Source organism: Suricata suricatta, chromosome 9 (assembly GCF_006229205.1).
Source record: "Suricata suricatta isolate VVHF042 chromosome 9, meerkat_22Aug2017_6uvM2_HiC, whole genome shotgun sequence".
Lineage (NCBI taxonomy): Eukaryota > Metazoa > Chordata > Mammalia > Carnivora > Herpestidae > Suricata > Suricata suricatta.
The window spans coordinates 108,518,825-108,546,558 of record NC_043708.1 but is presented as its reverse complement, the minus strand read 5'-3'; the positions used below and the strand labels follow the sequence as shown (position 1 = coordinate 108,546,558).

The 27,734-nt window shown below is 35.4% G+C and overlaps 1 protein-coding gene across 1 annotated transcript in view; it reads left to right on the top strand.

Moving 5' to 3' along the window:
- Positions 1-27,734, top strand: part of MYO9A (myosin IXA) — a 269,955-nt gene that overhangs the window by 24,207 nt on the left and 218,014 nt on the right. The window contains exon 2 of the mRNA XM_029952268.1: positions 19,768-20,678. Coding sequence (XP_029808128.1) covers positions 19,839-20,678 — 840 coding nt within the window. The 5' untranslated portion in view covers positions 19,768-19,838. The remainder of the gene's footprint in view (positions 1-19,767; positions 20,679-27,734) is intronic.

Here is a 27,734-nt window from a genome sequence, read left to right as displayed (position 1 = left end):
TTTGGTGGTTTTCCTCTGCTAAGATATTCCATCTTAAAGCAGGGTATTTATCTGTTCTTAAGTTTCTTCATTTGACAATTGTGATGATAATGCTGTGTGGCTCCACAAAATTGTTCTAAGATTGAATGACTTAAATGAATAGTTTGGCACATATTAAGTATTCTTAAAAATTTTTTTTAAACATTTATTTATTTTTGAGAGACCGAGAGACAGAGCATGAGTTGCAGGGGCTGCAGAGAGAGAGAGGGAGACACAAAATCTGAAGCAGGTTCCAGGCTCTATGCTGTCAGCACAGAGTCTGACACAGGGCTGTGAGATCATGAACTGAGTTGAAGTCAGACACTTAACCTACATGAACTGAGCCGAAGCCAGTGCCCCACATATTAAATATTCTAAGGGTTATCATTACTACTACTCCTACTGTGGTTATTACTGTGTGTTTTTAAGTCATTAGTTGCTGTATTTTTGACTCTCATTCTTTTTCTGCTGGGATCACTAAACACTGATGACCTGCACAGGGCTTAGTCATAGTTCTTTTTCTCTACCTGCTGTCTCTTTGTGTGCGAGTTCATCTAGTCTGATTTCCTAAAATGCCATCTTTATGCTGATGGTTAGCAGATGTGCCTTATCTTTAGCCTTTTCCTCATCTGTTCTCCAGACTTGTCTATTTGGTTGTTTACACAATATTTTCATGTGCATATCCTGTAAGTGTCCTAGACTTAACATGATCAAAGACATACTAAGCCACAACCCTCTCATCCCCATATAGCAACAAAAATACTGTCAAGAAATGAACATGAACAAACTTGTTTTTCTCCAGCTTTCTCATTTTAGTAAATAGAACCACTATTTATCTAGTTGCTTTCAGTCAGATAGACCTAAGTGTTGTGTTTGTTTCCACATCTAATCAATTCATCAGTGAGTACAGAATACATAGCCCATTTGTCCACTTCTTTCTATCCTTACTGCTGCTACTGCTGTATTCAACAGCCATTACCTTTTGTTTAGACTGCTGCAACAATTTCCTAACTGGTCTCCCTGCTTCTACTCCTTCCCTCCCTCCTCTAATCCATTCTCTTTCCAGTAACTGGAGTAACCTTTTAAAACCGTCAATCAGGTTATATTATTCCTTGTATATAAACAATAAAATAAAATAATACCCAGAGGCTTTCTATTACATTAGAATGAAATCCTAGACTGTGAGGTACGATCCAACCCCTTTCTATCTCTGACCTCAACTTTCTCACCAGTTTCCTTGTGGAATACCTTGTTTCAGCCACACTAACCTAACCTCCTTTCTGTTCCCCAACTATGCCAAGTTTGTTTCTGATTTAGACATTTTGCATTACGTATTTCTATTAGCCTGGAGTATTTCTCACATATGTTATCATAGTTGGCGTCTTCATTTCATACAGGTTTCTTACCACCTCTTTGAGGCTTCACTGCATGCTACTGATAACTAAAATAGCATACATAAGTTCTCTAGTATAATGATAGACAAACTGCTGTCCACAGGCCAGATCCGGCAGGTGGCCTGTTTTTGTTCTGTCTGAGAGCTAAATATGGTTTTTATATTTTTAAACATTTAAAAGAGGAAAACAAAACAAAAACTCTGAATATGTGATCCACAAAGCCTAAAATATTTATAATCTGGCTCTCTATAGAAAAAGACCATATGGTTATCCAAAATTACTTTGTTCATTTGTTTCTTTGTTTTTGTTATTTATTTATTTAGTCCTTAGGATGCTTAAAACATTGGTTAAATTATCTGGAATGGAGGAATTGAGCAGTAGTTAATAAAAAGGACATTAGGATTATTATTGAAGAGTAGAAAAACAGGACAAATAAAAAATGTGGTAGGGACAAAGACTAAAGGGTCTGCAGGACATCTCCCAAAGTGGACAAGAAAAGATGGTTTGTTAGAATGATCTCCTGCTCTCATGACTCTGCAAGCCCCTCAGCATCATTCGTACAGAGGATTCACATCTGAGTTTAAAGCATACCTGTAAAGCTACTCAAGTGATTAAGAGTGTGTTTATCTGAAAAGCCTTTCCAGTATTTGAAAGATGTCGTATTATGGAAATGTGCTCCATAAACAAAGTAGTAGGGTTGAAAGATACTCCTAGGCCCATGCTTATAAATAAATGCTGAGTTCTTGTTCCTCAGGCTTAAGAATGTGGAAGGTGATGCTGAGTCTCATCATTTTATATTTTATAGTCATTGAGTGTATCTGTCATTGGTCAATAAGACCTTCAAAATATTTGGGCATATGGAGTTTGTAAGTGGATCAACTCCCCAAGTCTCTGATTCTTATTGAAAGTTAAAGGAAGAAGTGCTTAAAAGAAGGTTCTCTTAAAGAACTGAAGGAATAAAAATTTATGAATGTGTAAATTAAGAAAAAAGTCTCTCTGCTTTGTTTTCATATTTACTACTAGGTGTAAAAATATATGTTCCTACTGTCTTCTATGTTTCTACTATCACTATTTTTTCTTGCTCTCTTTTCTACTTCAACAACCTAATAAGTGGTTTATCACAAATTATAAAATTGCTTCTGAATCTATTTCATATTATTGATTCTATTGATAGTATTGTGAGGTAAAACCCGTTGTAATAGTTTCACATATTTATTCAACAGACATTTTTTGAGTACCAAACATTGTGTAGCAGATCTAAAGACAAATACTCTGCTTCAGCAAGTCTATAGACTGGTAGGGGACCACCAAATATGGACTAAACAGTTGACAACACAGTTTGGGAGTTCAGTGGCAAGGCTAAGTTCAAATATCACTATTGCAAAGAAGCCTTCCTTTGGACCCCAATGTGCCTCCTAGTCTCCCTTTATTATTACCAATCCGTATGCTAAAGAAAAAACTAATTTTGAGCTGTAGTGGGGTCAGAGTTGATCACTGCTCCATAAAAAGCTAATGATATCATAGAGGAAATAGGATGTGTAGCTTTTCAACTGTAACATGAAGCAGTTTATGAAAGGCAAAATAGCATAGTGTTTAAGAGCCCAAATTCTAAGGCTTGACCACTGAGGTCCAAATCTTGGCTCTGCCATTAACTGGCCTGTAACCTGAGACAAGTGGAAATCTTCATGAGCTTCAGTTTCTTGATTTGTAAAATGAGGATAATAATATACATTTGATTAGGATTGTTATGAGGACTAAATCACTTAAGCACATAGTAAATGCTAAATGAATGTGTTGCCTTTGTTACTGTCTTCATCATGTTTCTTGTTTTGCTAAGTTTTAGCATATTGGTTAAGAAATCAGGACCTGGTTTCTAATGCCGCATCATCTATATCATCCCGAAACATTACATAACCTTTCTGGAGCTGTTTTCTTCATCTGTAAATGAGGATAATAGCACACATTTCTTATTAAATGAGGTAATGCATATCAAGCATATGGCACAGTGTTTAACTATTTATTCTCAATAAAGAGGCATTATTTTTCCTAAACCTGTGAATGAAAACATTATAGACTTTTAGAGAAGTGAAGTGCTGCTGAGATGTAGCACATTCTGGAGCTAAATGTGTCATTAAATGTGTTTTCACGTAAAACATTAATTATTTAGAGACTGGGAACCTAGAGAGAAAGCTGTTTGATATACAGTTTTCTTTCTCTGAGGACTGTGGACGGGTAATTTGGTAGTCTTATAGGCAAATATCATTGAGCTAGTAAAATGAAATCTCTGAATAAATAATCTAGATAAAAAGCATGCATAGTTTTTTTTCTAATTAGAAATAGAATTTTTCTTTCTTTCTTTTTTTTTTTTTCCAGAAAGAATGAGAGAGAGTGTGAGTTGGGAAGAGGGCGAGGGAGAGGAAGAGAATCTTAAACAGGCTCCACAGCCAGCATAGAGCCCCATATGGGGCGCAATCTCCTGACTGTGAGATCATGATCTGAGCTGAAATCAAGACGGACGCTTAACTGACTGAGCCACCCAGGTACCCCCAAATAGAATTTTTTGTATTATTATTAAGAATTCTAAAGAATTGGGGTACCTGGATGGCTCAGTGAGTGTCTGACTTTGGCTCAGGTCATGGTCTCAGAGTTTCTGGGTTCAAGCCCTGCAGTGGGCTCTGTGCTAATCGCTCAGAGCCTGGAGCCTGCTTCAGATTCTGTGTGTCCCTGTCTCTCTGCCCCTCCCCTGCTCATGATCTGTTTCTCTCTGTCTCTCAAAAATAAATAAAAAAACATAAAAAAAAGAAAAAAAAGAATTCTAAAGGAGTTGTAGGATTCTTACTCTGTAAAATTTTGTGCATTGTATTGTAATTTTGAGTCAACTTGTTGGGTTTTCTACAGAGCAGAAAATTTGCTATGTAAAACTATATAAAATTTTTTTGTAGCCTTAAAAGATTTTTATTAGAATGAATAAATATTTTGAAGCTTCTGGAATTTTGTTAAGTGGAAAAAAAGCACAGAAACATCACAATTACACGATCCATATTATATTGGTGTATTCAGAAAGAATATGAAACTAAAAATAGAATGACCCTATAATCCAGCACTATTAGTTATGTACCCAAAGGATACAAAAATACAGTTTTGAAAGGGTACACTGTGAAGAGAGCCCAAATGTCTATTGGCTGATGAATGGATAAAGAAAATGTGGTATAGGGGCCCCTGGGTGGCTTAGTCAGGCATTCGACTTCAGCTCAGGTCATGATCTCATGGCTCATGGGTTTGAGCCCCGTGTTGGGCTTGTGCTGACAGCTCAAAGCATGGAGCCTGCTTCAGATTCCATGTCTCCCTTCCTATTTGTTCCTCCCCTGCTTGCGCTCTGTCTCTCTCCCTGAAATATAAACAAACAATTAAAAACAAAAAGAAAATGTGGTATATATGTATGCAAAATGGAATATTACTCAGCAATGAAAAAGAATAAACTCTTGCCATTTGCAGTGATGTGGATGGAACTAGAGTGTATTATGCTAAATGAAATAATATCAGAGAAAGACAAATACCATATGATTTCACTCATGTGAAATTTAAGAAACAAAACAGATGAAGATAAGGGAAGATGGGGGAAGAGAAGAGAGGGAAACAAATCATAAGAGACTCTTAATGATAGAGAACAAACTATAGGTTGATGGAGGGAGGTTGGGGGGAGATAGACTAGATGGGCACTTGTTCTGATGAGCACTGGGTGTTAAATGTAAGTGATGAACCATTGAATTCTACTCCTGAAACTAATATTGCATGGTATGTTAACTAACTAAAATTTAAATAAAAATTAAATAAATGAATACCTTTTTTTTCATTTATTTATTTTTTGAGAGAGTGGGGAAGGGGCCAAGGGAGAGGGAGACAGAGGATCTGAAACAGGCTCTGTGCTAACAGAAGAGAGCCCAGTGCAGGGCTTGAACTCAAGACCCAGGAGATCAGAGAGTGCATGGGTTGGTCAGTTGGTTAAGTGACTGACTTTGGCTCAAGTCATGATCTCACAGTTTATGGGTTCAAGCCCTGTATTGGGCTCTGTGCTGACAGCTCAGAGCCTGGAGCCTGCTTTGGATTCTATGTCTCCCTCTCTTTCTGCCCCTTCCTGCTTGTGCTCTATTTCTCTCAAAAATAAATAAACTGAAAAACAAGCCAACAAACCGTGAGATTATGACCTTAGTAGGGCTTGAAGTCATGAACTGGGACATCATTATTTGAGCTTAACCAACTGAGCCACTCAGGTCTCCCAAGAAAAAAATTTTACTTACAAATACTGGAGAGCTATCTTGTAGAGGGAGTGGTTTTAAATTAAGATTCATGTTTTGGTCATAGTCTAGTCTCCACATGGTATCTTAGTAGAATGGCAAAAGATTAGTGTATCTTGAAGCTATTAAAGTAATGTAATTGAAAAAAGTAAATCTTTGGATTAATATTTAAACTAGATGCATATTTTTTACTTTCCCCAGGTATTTAGTGATTATAGTAAGTTTCATTTTGAGACATTCTCGAGTTATACAATCATAATTGTAATACTGGACTGATAATATTTATTATATGGAATGCCACTTTAGTTTCAAATAACCAATCTCATTAGTTATGCAAAAGTTTTTCCTTTGATTTTATTATTGAGGTATACAGTGAAGTACAAAAGTCTTCAGTGTTCACAGCTTAAAAATTATATGCCTGCTTATCTACCACTTAGATCAAGATAAAGACTGTTTATCAAACTCTTTAAGACTTCCTTTTGTGCTCTGCCTCCCACTCCTAAAGGAAACCATGGTTCTGAAGTTTATAACCATAGTCTTATTTTATCTGTGAACTTTGTGTAAGTGGGATAATTTTGTTTGTATCTTTCAATATCTGGCAATTTTCATTCAGCATTTTGTCCGGAAGATTAATTGTCTGTATCAGCAGTTCTTTTTTATTGCTGTATTGTATTCCATTTATTTTATTGTTGATGTGGTTTTTATTCTTTTTATTTCTTTGGCTATTTATGAATTATGTAGCAGTAAACATTCTTGTATGTAGCTTTTAGTGGACTCAGACAATTTTGCTGGAGGTTTGGTAGTATCCCATTGTGGTTTTGTTCTCATTTCTCAGATACTAATGATATTATATTAGTCGACTAATCATACTAAACAGACAACTTGAAAATTGCTAGTGGTGTACAACAATATTTATTTGTTGGCCATGATTTTGTGGGTCTCCTGTTGTAGCTCTTCCTTGTGTATCTCATCTTCCTATTGGGACTAGCAGACTAGATAATGCATATTCTCATAGTGATGGCACAAATGCCAGAAGGCCTACCTAACTGGGCAAGCTTATTTTAAGGTGTTTACATCATGTCTGCTGACCTCCTACTCTCTAAATGAAGTCATGTGACTTAGCTCAGTTCAAGGGATGAGGAGGTATACTTGACTGCACTTGAGGATAGGTAGTGAATAATTTTTTTTTTTTTTTAAGAAGACTTCGCACCCAGCACAGAGCCCAGTTGTGGGGCTTGAACTCATGACCCTGAGCTGAGATCAAGCGTTGGACACTTAACTGACTGAGTCACCCAGGCTCCTCAGGTAGTGAATTTTTTGAACAATAATCTAATTCACTGCAGATGTTGAATTCTTTTTCATATCCTTATTGTCCATTTAGGTATTCTCTTTCCTTAAGAGCCGCCGCCGCCGCCTTCTTCTTCTTCTTCTTCTTCTTCTTCTTCTTCTTCTTCTTCTTCTTCTTCTTCTTCTTCTTTTTAATGTTCATTTATTTTTGCGAGAGCGCAGGCAGGGGAGGGGAAGAGAGAAGGTGACAGAGGATCTGTAGTGGGCTTTGTCTGACAGCAATGAGGCCAGTGTGGGGCTCGAACTCATGGACTGTGAGATCATGACTTGAGCCAAAGTTGGATGGTCAGTTGAACCACCCAGATGCCCCAAGAGCCATTTTCTGTATATATTACTGGGCACACTTAACTATATCAGCAACATTGTTTACTTCCTTAGGAAAGAAATTTGATACTCAATTTAATTTTTAAATTTTATTTACTTATTTTTTAAATATTTTATTTTTTGAATAATCTCTATACTCAACATGGGGTTTGAACTTACAACCGTGAGATCAAGAGTCTCTTGTTCTACCAACTGAGCCAACTTGGTGCCCCTACTTGCTCATTTTTAAGAGCAGTTATTAAATTATTGTGGAGAAGGGCTCTTACAGGAAGACAAAGTGGTGTATATAGATGAAAATAGATGAGAAGGTAGGAAAAGGGGAAAACAAGCTATTAATAAAATGACTGCCTTAAGCAGGAAAAATGATTTCTAAAACACATGACTTAACATGTATGTGAATTTATTTCTTTAGCAAATATATTTTTGAGCTGTGGATACCTGTGATGAAAAAGACAAAAACCTTTTAGTGGGGAAGTCTTCCAATAGACAAAAAACCAAATAAATAGTAATATAATTTTAGGTAGTGTTATCAAGTTCTATGATTAAAAATAGATCAGGATGAGAATATAGCAGGGAAAGGGGGTTATTTTAGATAGGGTAGTAAAGAAAATCCTCTCTGAGGAGTTGGCATTGAAGTAGAGATCTCAGTGAATGATGTCCAGGTAGAGGGGGCAGGAAGGAAGTGTAAAGGTCCTAAAGCAGGAATAAGCTTAAATTAAAAAATCAGTGAGGCTAGAGTGGAGTAGAGTGAGGGGAAGATGAAGTTAGGCCACAGTAAGCAGTTACAGTTTTATTTAAATGTGTTATGGAGAGACATTGAAAGTCTTGGTAAGAGAGTGACATGATCTGATTTACCTTTAAAAAGGGTTGATTTCCCCCTGTCAGGTGTAAAATAGACTATAGTAGAGCAGTGGATACAGACGTATCACCCTCTCTTCATTAATGCAGATGAACAAATGCTAAGAGGCTTGAACTAGGTGGGAATGGCAAAAATTGGTTAGATTCGGGATATATTTTAAAGACCAATTATACTTACTGTTGGATTAGATATTGAAGAATTTCCTCATGGGGGAGGACATATTTTATCTTTTTTTTTTTTTTTTTTTTGAGAGACAGAGACAGTGTGAGCAGAGGAGGATCAGAGAGAGAGGATAGGTACAGAATCTGAAGCAGGCTCCAGGCTCTGAGCTAGCTGTTAGCACAGAGCCCGACGTGGGGCTCAAACCCCCAAACTGTGAGATCATGACCTGAGCTGAAGTCCGATGCTCAACTGACTGAGCAGCCCAGGCGCCCCAGGAGGAAAATTTTAAAGACCAATAGTACTTACTGTTGGATTGGATATTGAAGAATTTCCTCATGGGGGAGAATATATTTTAAAGACCAATAGTACTTATTGTTGGATTGGATATTGAAGAATTTCCTCATGAGGGAGGTTAGTAAAATTCTTAAGTAATGCGTTAGTCAGAGTAGGCTAAATACTATTACTTAAACAGCCTTCAAATATCAGTGGTTCTGCAAAATAAAATTTTATTTCTTTTTGCATCGCAGTCCAATATAGATGGATGGGGATGGGGTGATGGTGGGTGTTCTTCTTTGTGTGGTCATTTGGGACCCAGGGTTCTTCATTAGTGGCTCTGTATCCCATAGGACCTTAGGGCTTTTCCCTGGATCCTTTCCATTTTCCAGTAAACAAGGAAAGGCAGGCCTTCCCACCTCCCCTTTATTTAGGGGCTCTTATTGGCTCAGTCTGAAGGACATCACCACTGCCTGCATACCATTGGCCAAGGATTCAGTTGCATGGTCCCTTATAGTTAACTGCAAGGAAGGTTGGGAAATAAGTCTACCTATGTGCCCAGGAGGAGGAGAAAATGGGTTTGTAAAAAGAGACTTTTGAAAAACAAGAATAAAAACACATAGCTTGCAAAGTTTAAAAATAACAAAATATTTATATATCTAAGTTACATATTTATTTGTAAATTCAGTTGTAAGTACCAAAAAATGAAGAAACATGATTATTAGCTCTTGAACACCACTTTTCCAAATTATTTTTCTATAATAGGTTCAGAATGTTTAGTAGCTTTCTCCCCATGACATTTAAAACAGTATTCAATTCAGTATCGTTTTCTTGAATGGACCCTGCCTTGATAGTAGAATATTTTCCTTTTAATATCTACTGGTGAGACTTTTGCTCAGAGTTATTTTCTCTGTAGTGAAGTTAGATTTTTATTTTTTAGATATGAATTTGCTTGATTTTATTCTTCTTTTGTTACTGAATGTTAATATATAATCTTACATTCATTAGTAGATCTTGTGATAAAGTGAGTATAAAGAAAAAGAATACTTTTTTTTCTTCTTGGTAAATGACCTTGAGAACTTGGTAAAGAGATAAAATCAACCATAAAAATTCTTTGAAAATTAAAATATATTAGCATATAGATGCAAAATATGGCATTAAATGTCTTTAGTTACCTTTTTTTTTTTAAATAAACTTCTAATTTAAAGGAAACTCTGTATTCCCTATTTTCATTCTTTACCACAGTTTTCCTCTATAATTAGTTTCTTCTAACTCAGACCACTGAATAACAGCATAAGCTGGCCTGCTCGGAACCACACCCTACGGACCACAGCAACTGTCTTACCGCATTGTTTCCCTCTGTTAGCATATACTTCTGAAATACTACTTTGGGATAGGGAAAAAAACGTATTAAATACTTTTCTTTGTAACTGAAAGAGCTGTGTGTAATTGCTCTATAAGTGCCAGTAATTGCTTAATTCTTTATATGCATAATATAAATTATTTTATTCTCTCAGCTATTTATCCATAGTCTTTTTATCTGCTGGTTTGAAATTCTATCTTTATCATAAGGTAAATTGATAAGACTTTTTTGCTCTTTAAGCCTTAATTTTCTAATTTACAGGTATTAGCTTGTTACCTGTCTCAGAGATTTCCTGTTCAACTCAAATGAGGTAATGCACATCAGACTTATTTTTGATGAAAACTATACAAAGGACTTTTGAAGATTACTCAAAAGTAAAATATCTTTGTCCTTTTTAATATATGCATACCTTTATATACAATTTTATATTTTAAGTTTTTTCATTTGACATTATATCGTACATCCCTTGCCATATTTCTTCTGCATGATTGGCATGACACCTATCCTTCACCAACTAAATCTGTTTTATACAGTCTTCAATTTGGATAGTGAATTTGGATGTTAAGGGGTACTGCTCTGTTTGAATCTATTTGGTTCCCCAAGTTTGGATAGCAGATAGCATGGTTATGAAGTAAGTACCTAAAAGTTTATTCAAATATATTTGGTTCCTGAGTTTAGACTGTGAAATTTAAAATAAAAAAATATTTTAATGTTTATTTGTTTTTGAGAAAGAGAGACAGAGACAGAGCACAAGTGGGCAGGGAGGAGAGAGAGAGAGAGAGAGAGAGAGAGAGGGAGAGGGAGAGAGAGACACACAGAATCCTAAGCAAGCTCCAGGTTCCCAGCTGTCAGCAGAGCCTAACGTGGGACTTGAACCCACAAACTGCACGATCATGACCTGAGCTGAAGTTGGATGCTTAACTGATTGAGCCACCCAGGCATTACTAGTTAAAATTTATTTTAAATGTTTGTTTATTTTTGAGAGAGACTGAGTATGAGCAGGGGAGGGGCAGAGAGAGAGGGAGACACAGAACTCCACGTGGGCTTTAGGTTCTGTGCTATTCACGTGGGGCCTGATGGGGGGCTCAAACTCATGAACTGTGAGATCCTGACCTGAGCTGAAATTGGATGCTTGACCAACTGAGCCACCCAGATGCCCCTAGACTGTGACATTTTTAGATAATCAGTAATTTGGATAACAAGAGATGTCTCTATTGTGAAAGGGTATTACACCTATTAAAGTGAGTTCCTTTGATTGCAGAGAACAGAAACCCAGTTCAAAGTGGCTCAGGGTTAAAGGGAATTGATTGTCACACTGAAGAAAGTTCAGTGGTGGAATATTTCTGAGGCACAGCTGGCTTCAGTGGCCCAAGCAATGTTGATAAGGCTTTGCTCATTGTATTTGTTGATTGTCTTTTACCGCATAGAGGCTTCTATGCATTCAGGAAAGATGGCTGCAAACAGTTCTAGATTTACATCTTTCTGGGTAGAAAAGAAAATGCTTCTTCCCTAACAGTTGCAGCAAAGTTCCAGTTATTCCATTCTCACTATTGCCAGGGGGGAATGGAATAATTGATTAGCTGGGCCTGGGTCACAACTAATACCACCCTTCCTCCCCTAACTGGGGGATGAAGTCAGTCTATTCAAAGTGTGGTGTGTCAAATGGCAAGGGAGGAGTAGTAGTTCTTCAAAGGCAAACACACAGTACTGTACTTTCACTAGAAGGGTCAGATTACCTGCTGCGCAGATGAAACCAGTTAGCTGTCCATGTACCTATGCTATAGTGTGTCATCTGATAACTAATTTCTTTCATCATCTTTTCTTTAGTTGAAATATTACAAAATGTATTTTCTTTCAGCACCCAATTTGGCTTTTACTTGGCATTGACCTACTATAGGTAAAACTGGGCTCCTATGTGCTGTCTAGTGATGAAGATCAGCTAACATGAACATTTGTCACAGCTTACTTGAAAAGCTTTCTCTCAAAATTTTTTTCTTTTTAATTCTTTAAGGAAAAGAAGAGTATGTTTTTTACTTTCTGGGAGGCACCTGGCCACCTTTGACCTAAAACTCATTCTCATTTAGTCTGGCTTACTGAACAACTTTGGCTCATAAGATAGACCTTCATTTTCTTAAGATTTCAATTTCTGCTTCTCTACTTGATTCTATTTATAACCATAAAGATGTGTTCTCATGCTCTCTAGCAAACGATTCACTCATACTTCTCCCTTTTTTCTTGATAGCCGATTTGACCAATGTCTGCTAATTTACTTGCTTGCCAGTCTATCTTCTGCCACTTCTTCCTTAACTTCTTACTTCATACTTTTCAGAGTCACCAGTAATATCCAGAGACTTTCATTTCAGGCCTAACCCTAGAATTACAGTATGTAAGGGCTAAAAGGGATCTAAGAGATAGTTAACTCAACTTTCTTTTTTTTATTTTGCTTAATGTTATTTTGATTGTACTAACTTTTTTTGGTCTAGCATTTACATGGTATATGGAAATTTTTTTAAACTTTCAGATCTTGATCAGATCATAGATGCATGTCTATTGAAAACAGAATATAGTTGGATTTTAAAAATCTCTTGGCAGTCTTTGTCTTTTAACTGTAGTATTTCCATTTAATATAGTTATTGATACATTTAATTTATTTTCCATTTGTTCCATCTGTTCTAACTCCACCCCAGAGCCCCTTCCTTTTTGCATTCTTTTGAATTATTTTTTAATCATCCATTTTTTTCACAATGTTAGTTGGGAAGTTATGCCTTTTTCTAATTTTTTAGTGGTTACCCTAGAATAGACATTGGCAAACTTTTTAAAAAAAATTTTAATTTTATATTTTTGAGAGCAAGCGAGCATGGGGGAGGGGCAGAGAGAGGGAGGGAAAGAGAGAGAATCCCAAGCAGGCTTCATGCTGTCAGTATGGAGCCTGATGTGGGGACTCAGTCTCATGAACCATGAGATAATGGTGTGAGCCGAAACCAAGAGTTGGATGCTCACCTGAGTGAGCAATCCAGGCACCTCTAACCTTTTTCTTTTAAGGGACACATAGTAAACATTTTTGGCTTTGTGGACCATATGGTCTCTGTTATAGTGCAGAAGCATCCTTAGATAACAGGTAACGGTATAAATTATAGACAGAGGATTAGGTAAAGTCATTCAGAGAAGAGCACTGAGTTGAGACCAGAAACTGGGAGGTTTTTTTTTTGTTTGTTTGTTTGTTTGATTTTTGTTTTGAAGGTGAGGTCATGGAAAAGGAGCTCTGAAAGTGAATCAGAAAAAGAAAGAGCCTATCAGGAAGATTACAAGAAAAATAATTGTCATGTGAGGACAGTTTCAAGAATGAGAAGATGGCTTTCTTAGTCAAATGCTATAGAGTATCATCTTAAGATGAGGATTCAGAAGAGGCCTTTAGATTTGGCAATTTTATGGAAATTGGTGACATAGTCAAAGAATATTGGCAGAGCTTGCTGTGTGGGAAGAGTGGTAAAGGAATGGAGAGTGGAAATATAAACCATTGATTGTCAAATACTATTTTTTGGACCAGCAGCAACCGAACTGCCTGGATTTTCCAACCTTGGGACCATTATTGGGTTTAGAAATGTATATTTTTATAAGTTTTAAAAAGTGTCTTTAATTTATTTTTAAGAGACAGAGTGTGAGCAGGGGAGGGTCAGAGAGAGGGGAAGACACAGAATCTGAAGCAGGCTCCAGGCTCTGAACTAGCTGTCAGCACAGAGCCTGACGCGGGGTTCAAATCCATGAACTGTGAGATCATGGCCTGAGCTGAAGCCGGATGCTCAACTGACTGAGCCACGCAGGTGCCCCAGAAATGCATATTTTTAAAACATTGCTCAGATGATTTGGAAAATGCTAATGGCTTGCTGTTACGATGTATTTGTTAGTGATATTTTGAGGCAAATTCTTCTTTTCCAAATACAAAGCAATGATTGATAAAGTAAAAAGAAAAAAAACCAAGTTGACATAAATAGGGTGCAAAAAGACAAACATTCCTATGTTTTAGAAAGCGATAGAACACAAAGCATTGAGTGGGGCTGTGGCTGGGACCTTGCAGGTAAAGTGGCTGAGGTTTGGGTTTCTTTGAGTATAGGACATATCTTCTGATTTGAACAGACCAACTTAAGAAACATTTATGAGATAACTGGTGAAATAGAACACTGACCAGTAATATTAAAAATTGTTAATTTCTAAATGTATGGTTAGTGATATTGTGGTTATGTTAGAACAAGCAGTAAATAGTAGGTTCTCAGTAAATGTATGAAAAAAAAATTTCCATCAGAAAGTATACCTATAAATCTAAATTTTCAAACAAATTAAGCCATATAATGCTGAGAAGATATGAAATAAATTAGAAGAGCAGTTTACTCTGGATAACATTAAAATACTTCACTGAAATATCAAATTTTATATTTAGTATTTTCAAGGAGGTGAGTGAGTAATATCCGTTAAATTAAAACAATTATGGGGGCAGCTGGGTGGCTCAGTCGGTTGAGTGTCCAACTCTTGATTTTGAATCAGGTTATGATCCCAGGGTTGTGAGATTGAGGTCTGATTTGGGCTCTGTGCTAAGTGTGGAGTCTGCCTGGATTCTCTCTCTTCTCCTCTGCCCCTCTCCCCCTTCTACACTCTTTCTCTTTCCAAAATAAGCAAAACAGAAATAACCAGTTATAGCATTTAAGGTAGAAAAAAGATGAGGTGGATATGAAAATGACAAAAACTTTAGAAGTGAAAGCTAGTGTAATTTAAAATAACAACATCGTGATGTTCATGAATGGGAAGTCAATAAGATGTCTGTTTTCCCAGTATTTATAGAATCTGTGTAGTGTCAATCTAAATGTCAGAAGGTTTTTGGGACACCTTAGTCAGTCAGTTAATCAGTTGGTCTGATTTTGGCTCAGGTCCCTATCTCATAGTTTGTGAGTTCCAGTCCCACGTTGAGCACTCTGCTGTCAGCACGGAGCTGGAGTCCCTGCTTCAGATTATGTGTCTCCCTCTTTCTGTCTTTTCTCCGCTTGTGCATGTGTGTGCTCTTTCAAAAAAAATAAACATTAAAAAATGTCAGAAGGTTTTTTTTTTTGTGGTAGTGGACATGCTGATCTTAAAATTCTTATGGTAAATAAAGTAACATTAAAGAGGAACAAATTGAAATGATATGCTTTCTAGCAAAACTTATTATAGAACTATAGTAATTAAGATAGATTCAGGGATGGACAGATAGACTAGTGGAAGAGAATACAGAGCCCAGAACACCTTGATATTTATACGGAATTTGCTCCATGACAGAGGTGGGATTACAAATCAGGCGAAAGATTATTCTCTTTATTGTGGTGCTGATTAAATTGCTAATCTGAATTGGTGTGAAAATAAGAGCCTATTAAAATAAATTCTATATGGATAAAATACATAAATGAGAAAAGAAAAACTTAGGCCTTTTAGAAGAAAATACAGGATGATAACTATATCCTCAGGATGAGGAGGGATTTTTAAAAACTATCCCAGGAGATAATGCTAGTAGGTTTTAGAGCCAGACTAACTGCTTCATATAAAAACTTTATCACATGCTAGGTATGACTTTGGGCAAGTTATGCAATCTTTCTTGTTTTCTCATTTGTAAAATAAGGATGATGATGGTAAAAACAGCCCTCAGGAATTGTGAGAAATAAAACATGTGAAATGCTTAGAAAAATTGTACAAATGAACACACGATGAGTTAACTACAGTTGTTACTGTAATTTACTAAAAAGGAAATAAATCATAACCTGTAAAGGACTGACAAATTTGACTATTAAAAACTTCTCTACAACAGAAGGCATTGTGAATAAAATAGAAAGCTAAGGTAATGATTGGTAGGAGATATTTATCACACATTTAACTGAAAATTGATTACTATCTAGGATATATGAAAAACTCATTTAAACCAATAAAGAAAAGACAACTCAAAAAACAGAAACGAATAAACAACATAGTCCAAAATGGCAAATGATAAGTGTTGCCCATTGTTACTCTAGTAATCAGGGAAATGTAAATTAAAGTAATGAGATACCTTTTTACACTTCTACTGGCAGAAACTCAAGTCTGACAATTCTTTTATTGGTAAGGGGACAGAGAAACTTGAGCCCTTCCTATACTGGCTGTGAAACAGTTGGTACAACTACTTTGGAGAGCATTTTGTTAATATCTAGTAAAGTTGAATATGCTTAAAACTCAATAGTTCTAGGTATAAAGCCCAGAGAAATTCTAGCAAAGACACGTGAAGAGACATGCATGAAATCTGCAGTATTGTTTTAATAGTATAATAACTGGAAACATTTTAAGTGTTCACTAGAAGGACAGTAGATTGATAAATTGTGGTATAATCATTCAACGAGACTTAAAAAAATAGACCTTGTTTTTAAGAGCAGTTTTAGGTTAGGTTCACAGAAGATCCAGACCCCCTTTCCTGCCCCCATACATGCGTAATCTCCCCCATTATCAACGTCCCCCTTGCCCTGTACATTTGTTACAATTAATGAACCTGCATACAGTGGCATATTATTCGGCAGTTAATGAACTTTTACATGTATCAGTATTTATAAGTAGAAAAGACAATATTAACATGAGATTCAGACTATTAAGTATCTCATTAAACAATGACACCATTGTTTAAACCTTTAAAGAGTGAAACAGTACTATCTGTAATTTATGGACCCACATATGTAATAAAAATACAGAAACATGTATGGGAGTGATACCAAGCTCAGACAGTGGTTATCCTTACAGAGCAAAGGAAGGAGCTTTAACTGTATTTATCTCTAATATTTTGTTTATAAACTGATCTGGAGTAATTATAGCAGTTTCAAACTTGTTGAATTGGGTGGTAGCTATATGGCTGCTTTTTATATGTTCCGTAATATTCTCTGTGTTTAAAAGATCATCTAGGTGGCCAACAGACACATGAAATGATGCTCAATGTCACTTATCATCAGGGAAATACAAATCAAAGCCACAGTGAGGTATCACCTCACACCAGTCAGAGTGGCTAAAATGAACAAATTAGGAGACCAGAAATGCTGGTGAGGATGTAGAGAAACAGGAACCCTCTTGCACTGTTGGTGGGAATGCAAACTGGTGCAGCCACTCTGGAAAACTGTGGAGGTTTTTCGAAAAATTAAAAATAAAACTCACGTATGACCCAGCAATAATGCTGCTAGGAATTTACCCAAGGGATACAGGAGTGCTGGTGCAAAGGGGCACATGTACCCCAATGTTCAGAGCAGCACTTTCAGCAATAGTCAAATTATGTAAAGAGCGTAAATGTCCATTAACTGATGAATGGATAAAGATGTGGTTTATGTATACAATGGAATACCACTTGGCAATGAGAAAGAATGAAATCCTGCCATTTTCCACAACATGGATGGAACTGGAGGGTATTATGCTAAGTGAAATAAGTCGGTCAGAGAAAGACAGATACCATATATTTTCACTCATGTGGATCTTGAGAAACTTAACAGAAGACCATTGGGGAAGGGAAGGGAGGGAAAAAGTTACAGAAGGAAGGAGGCAAACCCTAAGAGACTCTTAAATACAGAGAACAAACTGAGGGTGAATGAGGGTGGGTGAGAGATACACACACACACACACATACACACACACACACACACACACACACACAGGAATATTACTCAACCATAAAAAAGAATGAAATCTTGCCATTTGCAAGAAAGAAGGGAGAGAGAAGAGAAAGTGGGTGATGGTCATTGAGGAGGGCACTTTGTTGGAGTGAGCACTGGGTGTTGTATGGAAGCCAGTTTGATAATAAATTATATTAAATAAAAAAATAAAATAGAAAGTCTAGGAAAAAACAAAAGTTTCTTCATTTGAGAACTTTCACAAATATGTAATATTATGAGAGAGAAGTAACTGAAGGTATTTTTAAAAAATAACAGCATCTTTATATGTTAAAGGATGAAATAAAGTAAAAAGGGAAAGTGGTAACACATGAGGATGGTTCTTTGATAGGGTAAGTTTGATGGAGATGATAAGAAATAGGTTTTATTAGCCCTGGAAAGGACATGGGATATATTTTCTTTGTAGACTGGAATAGAAAAAATGAAGATGAGATGAAAATAGGAATACATTTTGAGTTGGGAATCTCTGTTTTTTCAGTGAGATACCAAACTTGAAATCATTCTGGAGGTGTTTATGTGTGTGGGGTTTTAGAGGACTGGAAGGCTATGCAAAATACTTGTAAGAAATGAAATGAAGTTAGATAAAAAGGTAACCTTGAAGGAAAAGGGAACATTGAATAAAACTTATAATAGTATCAGCTGTATAATTTTATCAGCAAGCCAGGGGCAGGATCTTTTTGTTGTTAGGGGAGGTAGACAGAGAGAGAGCCCCAAAATTCTTAAAAATATATCTATTCTATAGCTTCTTATTGTTCTCTTAGTTGTAATTTCATCTAGTTTAATTTTTTTGTTTATTTGCTCTCATCATCTTACTGTTTTTTTCCCAAGTTTTTATTTCAATTCGTTAGTTAACATACAGTGTAATATTAATTTCAGGTGTAGCTTTTTGTCATTCAGTACAATACCCAATGCTTATCATAAGCGTCCTCCTTAATTCCTATCACTTATTTGACCCATTCCCCACCCCCATCTCTTTTCTAGTAACCATCAGTCTGTTCTCTATAGTTTAGAGGCTGATTCTTGGTTTTCCTCTCTCCCCAACATGTTCCTTTTTTTTGTTTCTTAAATTCCACATATGAGTGAAATCATACGGTATTTGTCTTTCTCTGACCAACTTATTTCACTTAGCTTAATATACTGTCGTTCAATCTACATCATTGCAAATGGCAAGATTTCATTCTTTTTTATGGTTGAGTAATATTCCTGTGTGTGTGTGTGTGTGTGTGTGTGTGTGTGTGTGTGTGTGTGTCTCACATCTTTATCCATTCATCAATTGATGGACATTTGGGCTCTTACCATAACTTGGTTATTGCTGATAATGCTGCTATAAACATTGAGGTGCATGTATCCCTTTGAATTCGTATTTTTGTATCCTTTGGGTAAATAACTAGTAATGCTGGATCATAGGGAAGTTCTATTTTTAACTTTTTGAGCAACTTCCATATTGTTTTCCAGAGTGACTGCACGGATTTGCATTCCCACCAACAGTGTTAAAGAGTTCCCCTCTCTCTGCATCCTCTCTAATGACTGTTGTTGCCTGTGTTTTTAATTTCATCTTCTTACTGTTTTTAATTTCACAAAAATTTGGCTTCATTGATGGCATTTTTTCATATTTTTGCTTTATCCATAAGAGCTTTTGGGTGCAGGGTGATTTGATTTATATGATTATTCTCATTTTAATCTAGTCTTTGGCGAGGGTCTTCAAATACAAAGAACTTGACTCTAATCTCAGGTACTTTAGAAACATTTGGGATAGTAGAATATAAAATAATTTTTATTTGTACTTTGGATTTTGAATTATTGGTATGATAAAACATGGGGAAATCTTTGGTAGGTTGCTTTTTTAGAAAGGGTCCAGATTTGGACAATAACATGTAATTTTATGTGTCTCAATGAGACTGTTTTCAAGACTTTCTATTCTAAGAGTTAGGATATTATGTTCTAAAAGATGTAACCAACATGGTTTAATCCTTTCTTGAGCATCAGAAGGTAAATATTGTGTAATATGATTTCTAAATATTTCACATCTTTTATGTTACAGTACTTTTGCCATGAAAATGGTTTGCAGGGTCTTGGACACATACTATCCATGCTGATGGGACAGGATCCAATATGAATATAAATGATGGAGGAAGACGACGCTTTGAGGATAATGAACATACGTTACATATATATCCTGGGACAATTTCAGAAGAGACTATCTACTGTGCAATTCCTGCCGGAAAAAACTCCACAGCTGCTGAGGTGATCGACTCTCTTATAAACAGACTTGATCTTGACAAAACAAAATGTTATGTTCTTGCAGAAGTAAAGGAATTTGGTGGAGAAGAATGGATACTCAATCCAACAGACTGTCCAGTTCAGCGAATGATGTTGTGGCCCCGAATGGCTCTGGAAAATCGCCTAAGTGGAGAGGACTATCGCTTTCTTCTGAGAGAAAAAAACCTTGATGGATCAATCCATTATGGTAGTCTGCAGTCATGGCTACGGGTAACAGAAGAACGTCGCAGGATGATGGAACGGGGTTTTCTTCCGCAGCCTCAACAAAAAGACTTTGATGATTTATGTAGCTTACCTGATTTGAATGAGAAAATTCTCTTAGAAAACCTACGAAATCGCTTTAAGCATGAAAAAATTTATACCTATGTTGGCAGTATTCTAATAGTTATTAACCCATTCAAGTTTCTTCCTATTTATAATCCCAAATATGTCAAAATGTATGATAACCACCAATTGGGAAAATTGGAGCCCCACATTTATGCTGTGGCTGATGTAGCTTATCATGCCATGCTTCAGCGCAAAAAGAATCAGTGCATTGTGATTTCAGGAGAGAGTGGTTCTGGGAAGACTCAAAGCACAAACTTTCTTATACACCACCTTACTGCTCTCAGTCAGAAAGGATTTGCCAGTGGAGTGGAACAAATTATTCTTGGAGCTGGACCAGTACTTGAGGTAAGTGTGTAGAAATGTTTTTCTTACTCTTTAACATATCTTTGAAAATTGGTAAAATGTGAGAAAATGAAATGAAACCAGAATAGACATCATTTTTAGTTAAAAAGGAAAACTGGAAGATGGGAAAGCAAAAAAGGCAGTGTGGAAGATTAATGGGTATGACAGTGGCAGTATTTTTTTCAAAGATGTTTTTGGATCATAGTGATGAATAAAGAGATGATTGGAGTCCTATGTATTCCACTGTAAAGAGAAATAGCTGGGGCAGGACTCCTGTCTGGTTGTGGAATTAGGTGGTTGGGGAAAATATTCTTATCAATATATTTGTGTCCTTGCAACTTCAACATGTGTGCTTAGTGTTGAATTCTAAGGGTTCAGTTTTGAAAATGTAGAGAATATGGGAAAAAGATTTTATTAAAAAAATTTTTAGTGTTTTAATTTATTTTTGAGAGAGAGTGAGACAGTGTGAGCATGGGAGGGTCAGAGAGAGAGGAAGACACAGAATCTGAACACAGGCTCCAGGCTCTGAGCTGGCTGTCAGCACAGACCCCGATACGGGGTTCGAATCCACGAACTGTGAGGTCATGACCTGAGCCAAAGTCAGACGCTTAACTGACTGAGCCACCCAAGCGCCCCTGGGAAAAAGATTTTAGTTCTATAGTGTTTTAGAAAAAATATTACCAAAGGTAGAAAGGAAAGAGAATACACTATTTTTGTTTTTAGAGTTGAAAGGAAAAGGTAATATTATCTATTTTTTAAAAGAGATTTTGTGAGGTATCACTGAGATACAGTAAACTGCACATATTGAATCAGTACAATTTGATAAAATTTGACATGTGTATATACTAATTAAGCCATTATTACAATCAAGATAACTTGAATACAACCATTATTTCTAAAGTTTCTTTGTATTTTTCCTACCCTTTCCAGCTTACTCATCTACAAGAAACCATTTACATACTTTCACTATAGATTTGTTTGTTTTCTATAATTTTATATAAACGGAATCATATACTATATACTCTTCTATGTTGAATTTTCTTTGTATAATTATTTCAAGATTCATCCATGTTATATGCATCAGTAGTTCATTCCTTTTGCAAAGGTAGAATTCCAATGTATGGGTGCATCATGCTTTGTTTATCCATTTACCTGGTAATAGCCTTTTAGATTATTGCTAGTTATTCACTGTTACACATAAAGCTTTATACGAGTCTTTGTGTGGAATACACTTTATTTTCTTTTTAAAAAATTTTTTTTAATTTAATTTTTTAAAAAATAGTTTATCGTCAAATTGGTTTCCGTACAACACCCAGTGCTCTTCCCCACAAGTGCCTTCCTCCATCACCACCACCTCTTTTCCCCCCTCCCCCTTCCCCTTCAACCCTCAGTTTGTTTTCAGTATTCAATAGTCTCAAGTTTTGCATCCCTCTCTCTCCCCAACTCTCTTTCCCTCTTCCCTTCCCCCTGGTCCTCCATTAGGTTTCTCCTGTTTTCCTGTTAGACCTATGAGTGCAAACATATGGTATCTGTCCTTCTCTGCCTAACTTATTTCGCTTAGCATAACGCCCTTGAGGTCCATTCTTTCTCATTGCCATGTAATACTGCATTGTATATATATGTACCACATCTTCTTGATCCACTCATCAGGTGATGGACATTTAGGCTCTTTTCATGTTTTGGCTATTGTTGACAGTGCTGCTGTGAACATTGGGGTACATGTGCCTTTATGCATCAGCACTTCTTTATCCCTTGGGTAAAGGAATGCACTTTATTTTGGGTAAATACCTAGGAATGGAATGACTGGGTCATATGAAGTCAATAGTCAGATGCTCAACAGACTGAGCCACCTAGGTGTCCCCAATTTTAAAAAATGATATTCAACAGACACTTATAAATGCTTGTAGATTGCTTTGGGGGGTAGTGCAGACATTTTAACAATGTGAATTCTTCCATGAATGCAGAATATCTATTTGTTCATGTCTTCAATTTTTGTCATTAATAGCTTTTGGTTTTCATTGTACAGATCTTGGTGAAATTTTTTTCAAATATAACTGTCTCTCAGTAGTACCTTCTGTAGAACAGAATTTAAAATTTTGACGAAGTATAATTTAACCATTTTTTTCCTCTTATGGATTGTGCTTTTGGTGTCATATTTAAGAAAATTTTGACTAACCCATGTCTGCAAAGGTATCCTATGTTTTTTTGTGTTTTTCCCCCATTTTATAGTTTCAGTTTTGCATTCAGGTCTATGATTCATTTGAGTTTATTTTGTATATGGTGTAAGGTACAGATCCAGGGTTTTACTATGAATATCTACTTGTTTCAAGGCTATTTTTTGTTTCAAGAATACTTTTTCTTTACCTTGTTTGCCTTTGTCTCTTTGTCAAAAAAATAATTTGTACATATATATGTGGGTTTATTTCAGCATTCTGTCTTCTGTTGATTTGTTTATCTTTATGACAGTGCTATACTACTTTCATTATGTAGCTTTATAATAATTTTGAAATTAGTATTAATCCTTTTTTTTTTTTGCTTATTTTGGATATTCTAGGCCTTTGCTTTCCATATAAATTTTAGAACTAAATTGTCAATTTCTCTATAGAAGTTTTTTGGGACTTTGAGTGGGATAGTATTAAATCTATAGTTTAATTTTTAGAGAAGTGTTATGGTTACAATATTAAGTCATCTCACCCATGAACAAGTTTATTTCTCTTCTTATGAAGATCATCTTTAATTTCTCTGAGCGATATCTTCTTGTTTTTAATGTATAGGACTTTGCCATCTATAGTAAGATATATTTGTCAGTATTTATTGATGCTTTTATAAATAGTATTTAAGATTTTTTAAATTGTTAGTTCCTAGTATATAGAGATAGGGTTGAAATTGGTACTTTGATCTTGTATTGTACATACTGGCTGGGTACAAATATTAATTTTAATTTTTTTAAGTTTTTATTAGATATTCCACGTAAATCATATTTGTGAATAAGGTTTTATTTCCTTTCTTCCAATTGGAATTTTTTTCCTTGCAGATTTCACTGGTTATTTCAGTATGAATATAAGTAGTGAAAGTAACATTCTTGTCTTGGGAGGAAAACATTCAGCCTTAAACATTAAGTATGTTGGTATCTGTTGGTTTCATGTAGATGCGCTTTATTAGATTGAGGGCCATTTCCTTTTATTCTCACTTTGTTTAGAGTTTTTATCAGGAAAGGCTGGATTTTGTCAAATGCTTTTTCTGTGTCTATTTGAGATGATCAAATGGTTTAAAAAAAGAAAAGTTTGTTAATATGGAGAATTATATTGATGGATTTTTGATTGGTACACTGTTTTGTCATTCTGGAGCTAAATATCAGTTGTCATGATGTAATATCCTTTAATGTATTGCTGGATTTGGTTTGCTAAAATTTTGTTTAGAATTATTGATATGTGGTCATGAGAAATATTGTTTTCTTTCATGTCTTTTTTCTTTTTGTATCAGGATAATTCTGGCCACATGGGAATGAGTTGGGGTGTTTTATATTTTTGGAAGAGATTGTGTAGAATTTTCTCCCCCCCACTATCAGTGTTAGGATTCTATGAAGCAATCCAGGCCTGATGTTTTCTTTGCAGGAAAGTTTTATGTATGTATGTATGTATGTATATATGTATGTATGTATGTATTTAGAGACTGCAAGGAAGCAGCGGGGACAAAGGGGGAGAGAGAGGGAATCTTAAGCAGGGTCCACACTCAGCATGGAACATCATGTGGGGCTTGATCTAACAACCATGGGATTATATTGGATGCTTAACCTACTGAGCCACCCAGGTGCCCTGAAATAAAGTTTACACAAAGTTTGAATTTTTAAAGTAGATACAGAGCTACTTTGAACTTGTTTGTGTCTTTGAACCTGAAGTATGGTTTTTGGGGAAAGCGTGGAGTCGGATCATTAAAAACAAAACAAAACAAAAACCTATTCTGCCAGTTATTTGCCTTTTGACTGGAATGTTTAATCCATTTACAGTTGATGTATTTAACTGTAATGAAGGATTGATGTCTACAATTTGTTTTTTAAATATGCTTTTTCATGTTCTTGTATTCTTCCAGTACTACTGACTGTTATGTTATGTTAGGGAGATGTTTTCTAGCATACTATTTTAATTTTGTTCTCTTTTTTTTTGTTATTTTTTTCAGTGGTATTCATAAGCATCCCAATTAACATAACAATTCAGTTTGGATTACTACCAACTTTTTTTTTCTTCATATAGATTTGCTTTATTAAGTGTCCTTTCAATCCATCTTATATTACTTAATTTAGTATTGCTTCATAAGGCCCATTTGGTCCTGAATGAATTCTTCTGGTTTTTGTTTATTTAAATATCTTAATTTCTCCTTTAATTTTGAAAGACAGTTTTATTGAACACAGAATTCTTGGTTGACAGGCTTTTCTCAGTGCTTTGAATGTATAACTCCACTATTGTCTATCTTAATGTTTTATTTGGAGAAATTTGGTGTTAATGCTTATTTAGGAACCTACATATGGTATATGTTGCATCTCTCTCACTGCTTTTAAGAAACATTTTTGGTCATTCAATAGTTTGATCATTATTTAAATACTTATTCTTCATACTTTGAATTTGTGAAGGTTGCTAGATATGTAGCTTAGTGTTTTTAATGAAATTTGGGAAGTTTTGGGCCATTCATTTTAAATTATTGATTTTGTGTTTACCACTCTATCCTCTCCTTCTGGTGTTATATTAGCATGTTTGATGATGTTCCACAGTCTCTGAAGCTTGCTCTGTTCATTATTTTTAAATCCCGCCCCCCCCAACCATTCCTTAGGTATCACCTCAGTTGATCAGGTTTCAAGTTTGCTGATTCTTCTACTTGTTCATATCTCTCTCTACTTGAGCCCCTTCAGTGAATTTATCTTAGTTAATTTACTTTTCAATATTGGAATTTTTATAATTTCTGTCCCTTCACTAATAGTCTCTATTGTTAAGGCACCTTTGTCATATTTTCCTTTAATTGTTTGAAAGTATTTAAAAATAAATAAATGGGGAAAAAAGTATTTAAAATAGCTGATATAAAGTTTTGGCTTTGGAGGTCCAACATTTGGGATTTTTCAGAGACAATTTCTGTTTATTGTGTTTATAAAAATTTTGTGTCCATACTTTCTTTCTTCTTTGCATGTCTTATAATGTTTTGGTGAAAAGTGGGTATTTTTGTTAATACAATGTAGTAGTTTTGGAAATGAGATACTACAGGATTTGTGGTAGTTGTTTTGTTATTGCTGTTTGGTTGTCCATGACTTCTTTGAAATTAGTCTATGAGGTCTATTCTTTTTTTCTGTGAGGCCTTTACATTCTCTCTTCATTTAGTTTAGTTGTCAGATAATAATTGGACAAGGATTTAAAAAAAATGTCCTGAAGCAATGAGGCTTCCAATTTTTGTGTGTGTGAAGTTCTTAAGTTGTTTGGTTACCTCATTTTTTGCCCCATTCTCCTATTGCTACCTTAGGCAGTTGCAGTGTTTTAATCCGTTGCCTCTGATTGATTTTAACAAATGTGCATGGGTGAGAAAGCTGTTCCTTGTGAGCGATTTCCAAGTCATGTCAAGTAAAGATGACCCTTTGAGTGAGGTTTTCCAGGGAAATGTGATGTAGCTCTCAAATTCTGACAGTTACCTGTGGGATGGGGCTTTAGCTGTAATCCTGTTTTGATCCTCCAGTGGCTTATAGGCTGCCTTTGAAACAGACTGTAATGATAGGGCATTGCTTTTCTCTTTAGCATGGAGCTGTGGAGAGGGAGATGGTAATTGGATAAGTTAAAATGCCACAATGCCTGTTTTTCTTACTGAGATTCATTTGTTTTCCTTGATTAAATGTTGCCTTCAAAAGATTATTGCAAGCCTTTGGTTAATTTCTAGAGTTGTCGAAAAGTTGATTTGGATAATTTTTTTGGTTTAATTTCTCTTAAGAAAAAGAGGATTTTCAGAAATCTTCATAATTTTCTCCGACCTTATTTTCAATGATTTTTTTTCAGGAGATTTAAGTAATAAAAAATTCTTGGTATATTTGCTTTTCTGGTTACCATTTCAGCTGTTCTCCATTCCTTCCATATGTTGATCCATATTTGACTATGATATTTTCCTTCTGCATGAAGGACTTACTTTAATGTTCCTTTTAATGTGGGTTGGCTTATGATGAGTATTTTCAGATTTAGATATCATAAATTGTCTTTCTTTGGCCTTTAAAATTAAAAGAACAACCTTACAGAATTTTAAAACCTATTAATTTTTTTAATCATCTGTATATAATCTGAATACAGAAAGGTTCCACTATCTCTTGAAACTTCCTCACACTATTCTTTATCTTTATACCCTTTGATTCCCTCCAGTACTTCCATAATTCTTGGGAACTATCTCTCTGTTCTCCGTTGTTGTTTTTTTTTCAAAATGTCACAGAAATGGAATCATACAGTATGTAAAGTTTTGGGACTATCTTCTCATTCAGTATTATGTCTTAAAGATTCATTCAAGTTGTTGAATATGTGAATTCAATTGAGGATTATTTCTTTTAAATTTAAATTTTAACAAATTTTATTGGGATATAACTTACCGTAAAATGTAGCCATTTAAAATTCATAATTCAGTGATTTTTGATAAATGTATATATACGATACAGTGAAGCTATAGAATATTTTCATTAACCCTTTATATAGATACTTCCCAACCCCACCCTCATTCCCAGACAACTCTGATCTTCTTCCTATTACTGTTTTTGCCTTTTCTAAAATTTCATATTACAATAGGTACTCTTGAGTCTGGTTTCTTCCACATAGTGTTTTGATATTCATCAGTATTGATGTATCATCTTTATTGCTGGGTAATATTCACTGCATTGTGTATACTTTGGTAACAGTATATTCTTTTAAAAATAGTACTATAGCTTTATTGTAAGTAGATGTAATAAAGTGGAATACATTATGTAGTGAAACCTTATTTCGTTTATACTATTCTAAAATTGCATTTATTTTCAGTGAGAGAGAGAGAGAGAGAGAGAGAGAGAGAGCGAGC